The 14,936-nt window shown below is 28.8% G+C and overlaps 1 protein-coding gene across 2 annotated transcripts in view; it reads left to right on the plus strand.

The window, feature by feature from the left end:
- The window catches only part of LOC136081007 (uncharacterized), a 53,020-nt gene that overhangs the window by 18,945 nt on the left and 19,139 nt on the right, over positions 1-14,936 (plus strand). Inside the window, exon 2 of one of the 2 annotated variants that reach the window (XR_010638806.1) lies at positions 8,382-8,448. Coding sequence is in view for 1 of the 2 variants with exons in the window: in XM_065798350.1 (XP_065654422.1) it covers positions 8,382-8,434 (53 nt within the window). In the remaining variant the exon portion in view is untranslated. The remainder of the gene's footprint in view (positions 1-8,381; positions 8,449-14,936) is intronic. The other variant, XM_065798350.1, reaches the window with a different exon arrangement.

Genomic DNA, 14,936 nt, shown 5'->3' on the forward strand with positions numbered 1-14,936 from the left:
TAATGACTTAAAACGCGCTTGTTGTAGTTTTTACGTGCTTAACGTTTTTTAAACTTGCAGTGGTACACACTTGCTAACGCTTGTACTAACACCGCCTAAAGATGACGCGCGCATGCTTAAACTCACTAATTAATATAATACTACTTTCAATCAGCTCAAGATGGCCGCCAAAATTTATATAATTAGCCGGCAGATGGCCTTTAATTAGATGTAATTAGAGGCCAGAAAAAAAGTTATAATATTTTTAGTTAAATTTTAATTTACATTTTATTTCGAAAATAAAATGTAGTCTGACTAAAAATATAATATAATTTTTTATGTCAACCGGCCCATCGGGAATCTCCCGGTATCCCGGCGGCCCAGTCCAAGCCTGCCTGTAGGAAAGTATTTATGCAAATCACAAGCATAGCAGGCGCGGGTTTAGCTTTTTAAAGAAGTTAGTCAAGAAATGTCAGAGCTTCCAGGTAGAGGGGCAAAGCGGGGGAGGGGGGAGGTAACCCCCTTCAAGCGAGGGGGTAACTTAAATTTGCCCCATCGTTTGTCGAGGGGACAAATTTAAAGGGTTCAAAAAATTTTAAAAGAAACCACTTGTTTACAAACTCTTTAACGAACGCTAAAATGGACACGGACCATTGGACCTGCTCAATCTGCCAAGCTTTAGACTCTCTCCCATCCTCGTAAAGTTGTCGTAAAAAAATCTCTTTCTCTTTTCTACAAATATTTTCATGATCACTACTCAAAGGAGCTACTATCTCTAGTTCCATCAACTAAAATTCATTCTCGCTATTTAGCAAAGTCTAAAGCATAATTATTTCAGACACCCTTTTTATGAATTCAAAAAAGAAGCATAGGGTTACACTAATTTAGATCGATTAGAGGAAAAAAATTCAACTCACTAATTAAAAACACCACCATAATATTTCAAATTTAATACACAGTATTATTAATTTATGACAAAACAGTCACAACAAAAAATTTATTTAAAAAAAAAAAAAGCAAAAAGTTTATACTTTTAGCTACTTTCTTAGCTCAGTTTTTAATTGATCGTTAATACCTTAAACGTTAATACCGGTACCTTGAAACAAATTTCTAATTTTACTTTAAATAGTCTCACAAGTTTAACCTGTTATATTTTGGTAATTTATAGAATTTATTTTGTCGAAATAAATTTTTTGTACAAATTAAACCATTTGCCTAAAAAAAAAGCGAATTAAAAAAATTGTTGCGAAGCAAAAACTAAAAGTGTGTCATGGTGCCCCACTCTCCCTAAATTGTTTCCGAAACAATGCTAAAAATAATTAAAATCTAAATAGACACACAACATTATTACCATTTATATAACAAAAATTATTATTATTATTAGCATGAAAGATAAAATATAGTGATAACATAACAATATACAATATAGTAGTAACATAATATAGTAATAACATGAATACTAATCGTAAACATCGGTAAACAATGTAAACAAACTTGCGATGCGGCCGGTGAACAGTTGTCACTTACCTTAACTGTATTGAAGTTATTTTTTTCCTAAACTGCTGGCTAATGATCAATAAAGTAAACTTCAAGTCATGAAAGTTTACAAAATTAAAACCATATTTTAACAGTTAAAGTAAACTAAAATATTGACGCTGAGTAGAACGTTTAAAAAGGTAGAAATAGAAAAAAGATATTTAATAAAAGAAATATTTAAATTTGTATAAAACATAATGCTCTTAATAAAAGTATAAAAAATACAGCACATCAAAAAGTAAAATCATATATATTTTTTAAATATAAAAACTGACAAAATCCTATTTACCCATTGAAGGTGTTAAGGTTTCTAAAGAGAAAAAAAATAGTATATTTAAATATTGAAATATTATTTTATATTAAAAAATCTAATTAAAATGATTTTACTTTCATAATTTTAATTTGTTTTACATCATGTGTTTTATAAAATCTAAAATAAGAAAAAATTCATTTTAAACTAAAAAAATATTTAAAAAAAGTAATACTAACATTTCAGTTTTTTTTTTCAATCAAATTAATTCAATTGAATTGATATGTTGGAAGAACAACTACTTGCAGAGGCGTAGAAAGAATTTTTTGGTGTTCCAGATAAGTAACTTCCAGACATGGAGCAAACTCCAAACATTTATATGTTTATACTTATGTCAAATAATGAGGGTTTGCAAAAGCCCCAAAATTTTCGCCCCCCCTGCCCCAAACGTGAGAGCAACAAGTTGATGAAGTATTTTTTGTACTATTCTTAACTAGACTTATATTTATCGATAAATCTTACATTTCATTTTAAAATATTTTAGCGTTCAAAAATTATAATCATATAAAGTTTAAACCCCCCTCAGTTCGAGGGGTTGCAAATTTTATATGGTAATAATTTTTAAACCCTTATAGATAATACTATGAAACTTAAAATTTATCAATGAATATAAGTCTAGTTAAGAATAGTACAAAAAATACTTCATCAACTTTTTGCTCTAACGTTTGGGGCAGGGGGGCGAAAATTTTGAGGCTTTTTTGTTCCCAGCCTCCAATCATCGCAATTTTTTGCAAACCCTCATTATTTGACATAAATATAAACATATATAAAAGTTTGGAGTTTGCTCCATGTCTGGAAATTACCTATCTCGAACAGCAAAAAATTCTTTCTACGCCTATGACTACTTGTAATATTTATATTTATTCTTAGTCTTATATTTATTATATAATCAACCCTGTTTATTGCTTGTTTAAAATTGAGGAAGGACTGACCTTTGGAATTTTAACAACACACTTTGTTCAGAAAAAAGGTAACTGTACTGTATTTCAAAAAAAAAGGATTTTGTTACTAATATGGCCCAGACACTAAGTATTACGTAAACTAATTATATATAGAGTAAATTTAATTAAAAATTTAAAACAACTTAAAAAGCATTAAACATAAAATATTAAAAGTTAACTTACAAATTAACAAATAAAAAAAACTTGTTAAAGAAAATGAATAATTAAAAAAAAAAAAATGGTTAACAGTTTTTATCTGTAAAATTTAATCTACGATTTTCAAGTGCAAATAAGTCTATAACTTTTTCAACATTAGGTTCTATCTTATGGTGAATATGCAATAAAGCAAGACTGTTCATTCTCTCAGATGACAGTACTTTGTGTGTAGTTTTTTAATCGTCTCATAGCTAAAAACAATCGCAGAAGAGGTTACAGGCAATGTTCCTAGAATGCAAAGACAAACTTTTAAATTTGCAAATTGATTGTTAGATAGACTTTTTAAATTACTTGAAATATTATCTGGTAAGCAAATTTTTTCTTGAACCCAATAGCTTTCCCACAAATCAAGTTCTGCGCTTAAAGAAATTGCACATGGCAAATCTGTTGAAAAAAAATTTGCAAAAGATTGAAACTTAACTTTCCAGTCAATCTTCTTAGAAACATAAGACATTATTTTATCTGGAATATTAACCAAACCATCATAAGCAACCAAAGCATTATCACTAAACCTTTTATTAACTTTGAAAGTGATCGATAAGTGGTATGGTGAACGATTTCTTGAAATAATCTGAAGTTGAACAGAAGGAACATTATTTCTATATATTTGACAAGTTGATATTCTTGATTTAACTTCTGCAACATCAACTTTAGAAGCAAGACAAAGAATTGTATCATACCACTATGTGATAATCATCAATTAGATTTCAATTAGTGTAATCAATTTGTGTAAACATACAACTTTTTAAAGCTGAAATAGCACTTAAACCATCACAAATGTCAAAAGTTTTACCTTGCAACATTTGTGTAACAAGAATAGTGTAGTCAAGAACTGTTCAAGTAATCACTAAAGATGCAATAAAATCAAAAGTTGAAATGAGTTTTAAAAAACAAGAAGCTTGTGAGGAAGTTTCTTTATTGCACTTTTTTTCTAAGTTCATGCTCATTCCTTCAAGATAAAAAACAATAGGTACAAACAAACTTTCAAAATCATCCAACCCAGTTATGCATTCAACCCATCTTGTGTGACAAACATCAATTAATTTTTTCTTTGTTGCAGAAGGACAATGTTAGGTGATAGCTGCTTCGAATAAATTTTGTCTTAACTCAGAAAAATTAAAAAAATAAGACAATTGTTTTACTTGCTCCATCATATTTCTGACTTCTTGCAGTTAGCACAAATTTGCTACACTAAGATTAAGACGATGACTAAAACAGTGAGTATAAACTGCTTTGTCATTGTGATCTTTAATTCTCTTTGCAAGACCTTTAATATGACCAGCAACAGATCCTGCACTATCATACCCCTTAGGGTGTTGCTAAAAACAACTTATTTTATAAATGTCAGCTGACAACCCCTAAATGTGTTTTATATAATAAAATAATACTGGATTTGAAAAATTTTTGAATAAAAAATATTTTTACGGGTGCCACACGGCCCTTATACATCAAACAGGTTCCTAATATTATAAAAAAAAAAGTTTTTCAAAAGTATATCATGTTGGGGCTCAAATGAAGCAAAATTATGTAAAAATTTCAAAAATAATCATTGTTTTATAAAAAGCAGAGATAAAAAAATTATAATTAAAAAAATCTTGTTAAATTCCCTTTTTTTTGTTATAAATTAAAAAATGTCATTTTCTATTTACTAAAATCTAAAATAATAATATATTTATAAAATGATTCATATTTTTGAAATTTTTATATATTTTTGCATCATTTGAGACCCAACATGACATACTTTTGAAAAACTTTTTTTTTTATAATATTAGGAACCTGTTTGATGTATAAGGGCCTTGTGGCACCCGTAAAAATATTTTTTATTCAAAAATTTTTTAAATCCAATATTATTTTATTATATAAAACACATTTAGGGGTTGTCAGCTGACATTTTTAAAATAAGTTGTTTTTACCACCACCCTAATACCCCTGACCTCGACAATTGGAAATATCAAGAGAATAATCTTTAAGACATGATAAAATAGTTTTGCAAAGAGCTTCTCCTGATAAAACAAATTCGCAATGCAAAAAACCCATAAATTCTTTCCAAAATCAAAAGAACTTTCTAAAAATCTAATAATTAAAGACATGTTCCTGATTGGAGCAATTAGATGCTTCATCAGCAATTATCAAAAAAAAATTGATTTTCCTTTATATCGGAAATTAAAATATTCTGGATATATTTACCGCAACAGTTTATTAATTCATTTTGTGATGAATTAGAAATATAAGATGCATTCTTTGCACAGCTGTTAAGATGATGCTCAAGAACTTTATCCCCACCTTTGATCCTGTAGTTTAAAAGTTCAAAAAAATTTCCTATTCCATTTACTAAAGAGTATTTTCCAACAGTAGGATGACCTCTAAAAGCTATATTGAGACGACCTAAGAAAATGATTGAATCAACAATTGAACACAATTTGTCCCGATTTAAAGCAACCTCCTTTTCATATTCTTTATTAATCAAAATATCAATATTTTAAATACTTCAATTCATTGTATTTGAAACTGCTGAAAATATGGTCCAGGTGTTATAATGAAGACTTTGTACAGCTAAGTGATGTTCATTAATTTTTTCTTTTTTCCCATGATAATGTCTTTTAAAAGCACTCACAGCATTTGGCCAGTGCTTTACAGGCTGAGAAAACAATTTTTTACATATACTAGATTTCAAAAAGTATTTAATCCCAAACAAAACACAACTCAAACAATATGCTCCATCTTCAGATGGTGAATAGCTAAGCCAAGAAAATTGCTTTAATCAGATAAGTTGGATCGTCTATTTGTTTTTGGAAAACAATAACGCTCATCAGGCACAAAAACATTTCTAATCAAGTTTTTTAATTGCAAATCATTTAAAGTAGATGCCTTTGAACGAAAGCATGCAATATCATATTAACAAGAGAATTCACAACTTATTTGTATTAGACTCTAGTTTTGAAATTTTAGCAGATTAAAACTTTTATTTTTTATTTTTACAATCATTTTCAGTTAAAGGTAGCAAAGTATAGGAAGAACACGATTTTGAATCTATAAAGGAATCAAAGACATTATTTCTGTGAGAGGATGTTATAAATTTGTTGCTATTAAGTTCATATAAAAAAGATTTATCAGCAATGGTAGAAATAGGTGGTTCTTGATTGGTGTTGTATTTATCTGTAAACATAGTAATTGTTAATTGTTTAGCACAATTACCACCTTTTTTACATAAAAATTTATGCTTCAAGCATTTCTCACCTGGAACAAAAACTAAAGGTACATAATGATTGTGTTTATATGGAAGTGGGGGATTTGATCCTTTAAAACAAAACGATAAATTCAGAACATCTGATGCTGCAGATAAAATATGAGGCTTAATTTTAAGATTAAACATAAGTTTATATTTTAGGAGAGAACCAATTGTTCTGTAGTAACACTGAACTTGTTTAAAACACACAGTTAAAAAAGCAAGAACGAAAAGAAAACCAGACCATACGAATTCTTGACATATATGTAATGCTTCTTTCTTAACAAGATCTTTTCGTTTTCTTGAGTCTACAGAATATGAGGACACAGACACTGCTAACAAATTATCTATTGATGAAAACTCATTTGGATACTTTAAGCACAAGCCGACAAACGATGGACGATTACTGTAAAATGAGGGATTAAAATATAAATCAATTGCTGTCAGAATTCTTAAATCCATTACCAAACTATTATCACCGCTCAGAGAAATAGAAAACGAACTAAATAGACAATTACCAGTAGATTCAGATCTGTAAAAAAAAATGAATAAAGCTTTTTAATTCACAGTAAAAAAGATCCAACAGCAAGCTTGATGTAAAATAAAATTTTATTCAAGTATTTATATGTTTAATTTAAAAAAAAAGAAAATCAATCAGATCAAAGACTATCAGATTAAAGCAAAAGATAGATTAAAAAAAAAGAAAATCAATCAGATCAAAGATTATCAGATTGCTTTAGCAAAGATAAATTAAAAAAATGGTTTGTTTATGCTAACTTTCTTAAAGCAATTTTAAGTCAAATTTATTATTATTATTATTATTTTAATGTAATTATTATTGTTTTTATCATTATTATTATTATTACTATTGTTGTAGTTGATATAAAGAATGGATTTTTGCTATTATTTTTTCTTTTACTTTTTGAAATAAATAGAGAAATGCTTACTTCAACGCCATAGTTTTCCTTGAGTTCTGCGGAATGTCGCACTCGACAGAAATATTTCTCTTTATTGACTTTTGAATAGTCAATAAGTCATAAAGATCTGGTTTGTGAAGTAAATTAATCTTTAACGACAATTCGGAATAAACAGTTCGTAGATTTTTAATACAACCGTTCTCAATTAATTTTCTTACAGACTGTAAAGAAATGCAAGACATGCTAAGAAAATATTTTAATTTAGTCAGTTGAAAGTTTCTTTTAAAATATGCAATCGACAGAAACAAACAATCGATTAATTCAACTTACTAACTACTCACTAACGATTAAATTAACTTGGGCCTACCTCGTCCTGAGGTTACGCTACCGAACGATGAAAAAAACCACTAGTTAAATGAACTTAATAATTATTTGGACTCAGGTTTGCTGAGAAATAAACGGGCCAAGTTAGGCACAAAAAATTTTTGCCAAACTTGACCTGAAGTTACGTTGCCGGAGTATTAAATGGAAAACATTTAATAAGAATTTATATCATTTTAAAATCTCGTCAACCAAAAAAACGGGCCAGGTTAGGCGCGCCTAATATGGTCCGAAATTACGCTACCGATAATAAAATTAGAATCCACTTTCCAAATATTTCTTAAATTCGGAAGCCGGTGAAAAACGAGCAAGATAAGAACTTTATACTTATAAAAGTTCCTTTGATATCGCTAATTTACATTAAAAAAAAATCACAAAATAAAATTGAAGAAAGTATTTTTTTTTAAAATAAAAAGCTATTTAATTAAAAAGTGTTTCTTAAAAAAGATGTTAGTCGACGCGCCTAACAAGCCGAACCCTAAACCCGACCCTGCATAGAGTAAAAATAAAATTAATAAGATATAAATGCTTCTAAAGAGAAGCATTTATATCTTATTAAAAACTTTAGAAAAAATTTAGAAAATCTATATTAAAAGAAATATGTGAGCGTTTTCATGGATTTTCCCGGAAATCCTACGGTTATTTTAGGTGGTCATTTTCCGTTGGTATCTTCTTCACTTGACAAATCTTCAAATGTTTTTTTATTGTTATTTTATAACTATAATTTAGTTTTAATAATTAGAATAAGTTTCTTACTATTTCTTTTTTTTTTAATATTTAAATGACTCACTTAACATACGACTTAAAACTAAATAGTAATAAATTACTTGAAGATTCTTTATGTATTTTAATTGCAATTGGACGATTTTTTTTAGGTTTTATCTTGACGACTAAAATTCGCCCACTTATCACTCAGGATACAAACAAAGTTAGTACTACCCAGTAGGTTTATATAATTACTTTGACTTGATTGGCTGATTTTTTTTGCATAAATAATCGCAATAGGTTTATAAAGTCAATTTGACTTGATTTTCTAATTTTATCGCATAAGTTATCAAAGCCAACATAATTTCTACTTTAAACAAACTTTTTAGGTCAAAATTAGATATTACCTTTTCATACGACACTGATTTTGAAAGCTGGTTTTTAATCGACTGTAAAATAGTTTTTTATAATCTTTAGTTTACTAAACGATCTTTCTCCTTCTGCGACGGATACTTGCATTGCGTTAAAGATGCGTAAAAGTATGCATATTAGCGGGAAAATTGTTCGCAGGTCCTTAGAATAAATTTAGTTTAGGAGATTCAAGGAGTTGCCTACTCCTTGGTGCCTAATAGAAGGGGGGGGGGGTTTGGAAATAGCACTAAAACTTAATAAGCAGGGGGGCTGGAATAGGCGGGGGGGGGGTGTTGGAAAATTTCGAGTTTTTTTAAATACTTAAAGCAATAATTAAGTAATGTTTTTGTTAATTATTAATATATATATTAGTGTCTAAAAACTTTTATAAAAAATTGTCTTGTCTTGAAATTTGAAATTTTTTTGAATGAATTTTTTTCTAAAATTTAATAGCCGGGGGGGGGGGGAAGGTTGGAATAAGAATGTCCTGGGTGGGAAATTTTCGAAAAATTAATTAGCGTCTATTAGGCACCAAAGAGTAGATATTTAACCGGTTGAAATGGCGAATTTTCTCACCAAAATATTTTACATCATTTGAATAGAAATTGCTAATTGATTAGTTTTGTCATAGAAAAGATCTTCATGTGAAAGAAAACAAAGAAATCATTTTCACCATTATGAATTTTCTCTGAATTTTCAGAACAAGGTGTTGACTGAAATGTTTCACTTTGGTATTGCCGCAGTAGTGTGCTGTATTTGATGGTTTCTTGTGAAATCTTTTAATTCTTGTGCATTTCACTTCAAATTAACTTTCACTAGCGTATAGCACTAGCTATATATATATATATATATATATATATATATATATATATATATATATATATATATATATATATATATATTATATATATATATATATATATATATATACATATATATATAATATATATATTTATATATGTGTATATATATATATATGTATATATATATATATGTATATATATATATATATGTATATATATATATATGTATATATATATATATGTACATACACACACACACACACACACACACACACACACACACACACACACACACACACACACATATATATTATTTTTTTATTTTCTACATAACACCACTGGTCAGGTGGTAAAAAACTCTCTTTGATTCAACAGATGTTTTATCCATTTAAATCTGCTCTTATTTTTTACGCCGAAACAGTTACATTGGTGATATATGTTAACCAATTAGTGAAATGTATTACGCGGTAGCAATTATTTTACTTTCCCTCACAAAAGTCATAGCCCCAATATATTTCTCGCATTTTTTAAATTTTTCTTGTGTTTTAATTTAAATCTACAGCTTACTGACTTAAAAACAAAAAGCTGTAGATATCTCAATAAAAAATTAATTATCTAAGTAGACTAACTATCAAGTTACGTAGACTAACCAGTTTGTTCTTCTTCTTGTGTATCATTTAACATTTTCTTTTAAAAATTTTCAACTTATCTTTGCTTTTTCCAAAATTCTTTAAATCCATAATTAAAGGTAGGTCCATTGTTTAATGCTGCACTTCTATGTGACCTTTATCAGCAACATTCTTCATGTTGATAAAGTCCATGTTATTTGTTCTCCTTTGCTCTTTTTTAATTTTCTTAGCAAATTCTGTAATTATAACAAATTTTAATAATAGCACCTTGACTAATCAAATATATGAATTAAAATGTTCTTAACCAAAACTTGGAATATTAATGACTAATATAATCAATATTAATGAATTAGGAATCTTTAATTAATATGTTATATTCAAACAAAAATACTTTTGTAGAATCAATTTTTTTTATGTTATTTTGCAATTTTTGCAAAATTTTTTTACAATTTTCATTACTTACACTTACATTAACTATATTATAATGAAAGCTTCCTAGCAAAAGATTTCTAATAAACCTGGAGTTAACAGTTAAAACAATTAACTCCAGTCAAATTAAAGGTTTAATTAATTGTGACTGTCGTTACATTAGCATTTGTGTTTTTTTTAAAGCTGAATTAAGTTGAAGTTATATCTAGATTGGTATTGAAATCTTTAAAAGTAAAACGGCTGCAGAAATTGAGATTGATGGATTTACTTTTTGTTTATCTATCCTCATTATGTCTCAATTGATACGCCAATATAAGAAAGCAAAAAGAAATTTTATGCAGCAGCTGTCTCTAAATAGTAAAGCAATTACAGGCTGTGCTTGAGCAGTTGAATAAAAACTAAAGATAGCAACTCTATGCTTTTGAAATAAACTTTCCGTATGGCCTAATATTTTTGGCTATCTTTCTAAATTATATTGCTAGGAGTTGCTAAAATTACGTGGTTTAGACCCAACTTCAGCCTTTATAAGAATTTTATTAGATAGTGGAGGTTCATTTTTTTATTTACATGAGTTCTTTAATATTGATGTACAACGCAATTATTGTTGAAAATATTTCTGAATCTAATTATGACTTGAGGAAAAGTTGAATTTGCAAGATGTCCGTATTTGCTTGAAATGTGGATATTTATGCTATTTAGCTTATCTCTGCACGCTGGGAAAAATCTTGTTTATGGATGAAGGAGTATCTACATTATTTTCAGTCACAAAGCGAACTCTTGGCAGTATCATTTGTTGGTACAGTAAACATCTAGAAAATAAATCATTGAAATCATTCATGAAAGACTTCTTCGACTTCTTATGGCTATGTATACTACCATCTTCGAGCTTTGTATATGGATCCAGTGGCTTTGTTTCTCGGCTTTGACAATTTTATTCAGATATCTGGCCAGGGTTTAATGATTGGCTAAGATCAAAAAATGTCATTCAATGAGGCTACCAAACTGTAATGGAAACAATTCAAGTAAAATAATAATTAATTTGGATTCTCTTGAAAGAGTCGTTCACTCGAAAGCTTTTGTCATTGAGAGACTTTATTCGTAAAAAAGATAATTGATTTTCTAGCAAGTTCAAACTGACCTCAAAGGATCTATATCAAATCTGAAAAATTTATTTTTTGCAGCACAAGAGGTTGCATTTAATTTAGGTAAAATAAATAAATATAACATGGAAATTTCACATTTACTGTGTCATATACATGCGTGGGAGGCTATGCCATATGTGTACATATACATGCGTGGGAGGCTATGCCATATGTGTACATATACATGCGTGGGAGGCTATGCCATATGTGTACATATACATGCGTGGGAGGCTATGCCATATGTGTCTTGTAAATGTATTGTAATTGTCTATAAACACATGCATCGAACATAATGTACACATGTGTATGTACTGTTATTGATATTTGTTTACTGTTATTGATATATGTTAATTTTTTTTAATTTAAAATTTAAAATTATATTTCTTTAAAAATGACTTCTAAGTTCTTAAATAGGTCTCAGACCCTCTCAGGCCGACCCTTTTGCCTGGTTTTTGACCTTTAGCGTATTTTATAGATTTTAACATTTTCTAAACATACAGGACAAATGATCTTATGTTTAAAATGTTTGAGCGCCATGACATTAAATCTTTTTCATTCACAGTGGTTACAAATATAGAGAAATTGCGACAATATTGCAACAATCCTATTCAATACGCACCTTTTTACAAATAACAACCAAAGTCCATTTCTATGGATCGAGCCTGATTCATAAATTATTTCATGAACTTTTATTTAGAAAAAGTAAAAAATCTTTTGATAAGGGGTCTTCCATAATGTGCGTACACATGTATGAGGGGAGGGTTGTTATCTAAAAACGTATAAAAGCGTAGAAGTAGGTGGGGAGGGGGAGGGTGTTAATGTCAGCGTGTACGTACGTGGTTTGACTATCTTATGTTCTCTGTTTCTCATAAAATTTAATTTCTTTTTTTTTAACAAAAGCATTGAATTTCAAATGCCCCCTAATCCAAATAAGTATTAAGGAGTAATTAATTTACCTATTTTTACTAAACTTCTGGAATATCATATATATATATATGGTACTATTTCATTTAAAATTTCATTTGTATGTGTCCTAAAATAACAGATAGTCGTTACCATCAGTTCAATTTTAAACAAAAACCTCTTCTTATCACGCAGTTTGTGCAGAGTTCATTCAGCCAAATTATATAGCATTATAAAAATAATAGCAACCACTTTGTATTTGCAGTTTAATGAAGCATTTGGTATCTGCAACTGAGGTATGTTATTTGAAAAGCTTTGCTACGAAAATATATTATTCTTTAGTAATAAAAACATATTTTATCATGAATTTAACTATTTTATTTCAGATGTTACTAGTGTTATATAAATGTGGAGATAAGGTTTCTACTTTATCTCCACATTTACATAACGCTAGTAACATCTAAAATAAAATAAGTTTTTGAAAGTTAAACAACTGACATTTATACTGGCACGATTGCTTACGTAGACAATGCAATTTTGCGAGGCCCTACAATGTCTGTTCAACAGGTATTAATTAACAGATTTATTTATTTATCAAACAATTTATTTGTACAGTTTTATGGTGTTCTAAAGCATATAATACATAGCCTTAAACTGTGCAAGTATGACAATAGTTTCCTAAGTAACATGGATGCTGTTAAAAAAGCAGCTTTAAAATCAATTTTTAGTATTTCGAAATACAGTTAAAATTATCTGCATTTTTTTTTTTAAATTGGGCATATTTTAACTTTAGTAACAAAATTTATTTATTACACTTCTGTTCGACTTGTTATGATATTAACTGCTAGAAACACAAATAACTTTTTTTATAAATGGAGTGATAATTGTCTGGATCCCACTTGGCCTAAACTTTTTCCATTGTATAGTTGGTGGCAAAAAAGTTAAATATATACACCCTATCGAAGAACTGCAAGTTGATGTAAAATCAGCTTTTTTTCTCTCTCCAGTAAAGATTTTAAAATTAGAGGATGTTCCTAGGAGTGACGGATCCAGGATTTTTTGGTGGTGAGATGTTAATACCAAAATGGTCAGCGTACCAACGTAAATTAAAATAAAAATCCTTACCCGTTGTTCTTCGCTCATGGTAATCTTAGCATGAGCGAAGAAGCCTCTTTTTTTTTAGTAGTACCTAGATGTAAAGTTTTTAAGATTTTTGAGCCCTTATAAATGGTTTTTTTCGAGTTTTAAGAGTAGGGTACGGTCCTGCTTATTAAATCGACTTTAAATTTCAATCTTGATATCGAAATTTGTTATAAATTCTGAGGAGGGGATGGGGAAAAAAAAACTTTCTCCCTCCCCCCTCACACCACCCCACCCCCTTAGCCCCCTGGGTCCGTCATTGATTCCAAGTCATTTAAAGAGCATTGAACAAATTGGTTGTTGGAAAACATCGTTGTCTAGCAGTTAACTCTTCTTAAGTTGTGTAGGTTGTGTTGTTTATAACTCTTAAAATATTGCAACATTAACATATTTCTATTAATTTTACCATAAATACAGGGCCGACGATTTGGGTTTCAAAGTGGAGGGGGGACACAATCGTCAATTTCTAAAAAAATTCCTCTTAGTTTAGAAGTTTAAAAAAAAAATAAATAAGGTCCTTTAGAAAAAAAATGAGGAATGCGGAAGTGCCCCCTGGTTCCACGGGATCGTCGGCTCTGCATTATTGTATTGCAAAGATGACATTTATTTTAAAAAAATATAAAATGTTTGCATGATCATAAGAAACTGTTATTGTAATTTCTTTTTCAAATGTCTGGTTTTTATTTTTGCAGCTTAAGTATCACACTGATGAAAAAATGACAAACTTTTGATATTTTGGTCATCGTTTATTTTTCAAATATTTGGCTAGTCGTTTTAAAACTGTCGGTGGATAATACTACAATAAAAAAATGAATTTAAAAAAATTCAAGTATTTTGATTTTATGCAACGGTGGTTTAATATTAAACAATTGCGGCATTTTATAATGCGCATGCGCAACTTTTATTAAAAAGATATCGTTATTTCACTTTTATTTAGTAATTTTTTTTTTAACCATGTCCTTAAAAAGTAGCTAATAGCTTTGCTATCAAGATGCATAATTGATATTCCATTATTTAAATTGATTTAAACATGGCCATGGAAAATGTATTTTTTCACAACATTTAAATTTTTAAATTTTAGCATCTCTAAATACGCGGGAAACTCAGACTTGGTTTTGTGGCTATGTATACCACTAAAACTGGATAATTAAGCGCTTATTTAAATTTTTAGGCTTTAAAACCTATTATGTTTTAAAACTAGAAGAGCTTATCTTTTTTTTAAAAAAATATATATACTTGGGTTGCTTTTTTAAGTTTAAAAACAGTGT

The sequence above is a fragment of the Hydra vulgaris genome, chromosome 06 (assembly GCF_038396675.1).
Source record: "Hydra vulgaris chromosome 06, alternate assembly HydraT2T_AEP".
Taxonomy (NCBI): Eukaryota; Metazoa; Cnidaria; class Hydrozoa; order Anthoathecata; family Hydridae; genus Hydra; species Hydra vulgaris.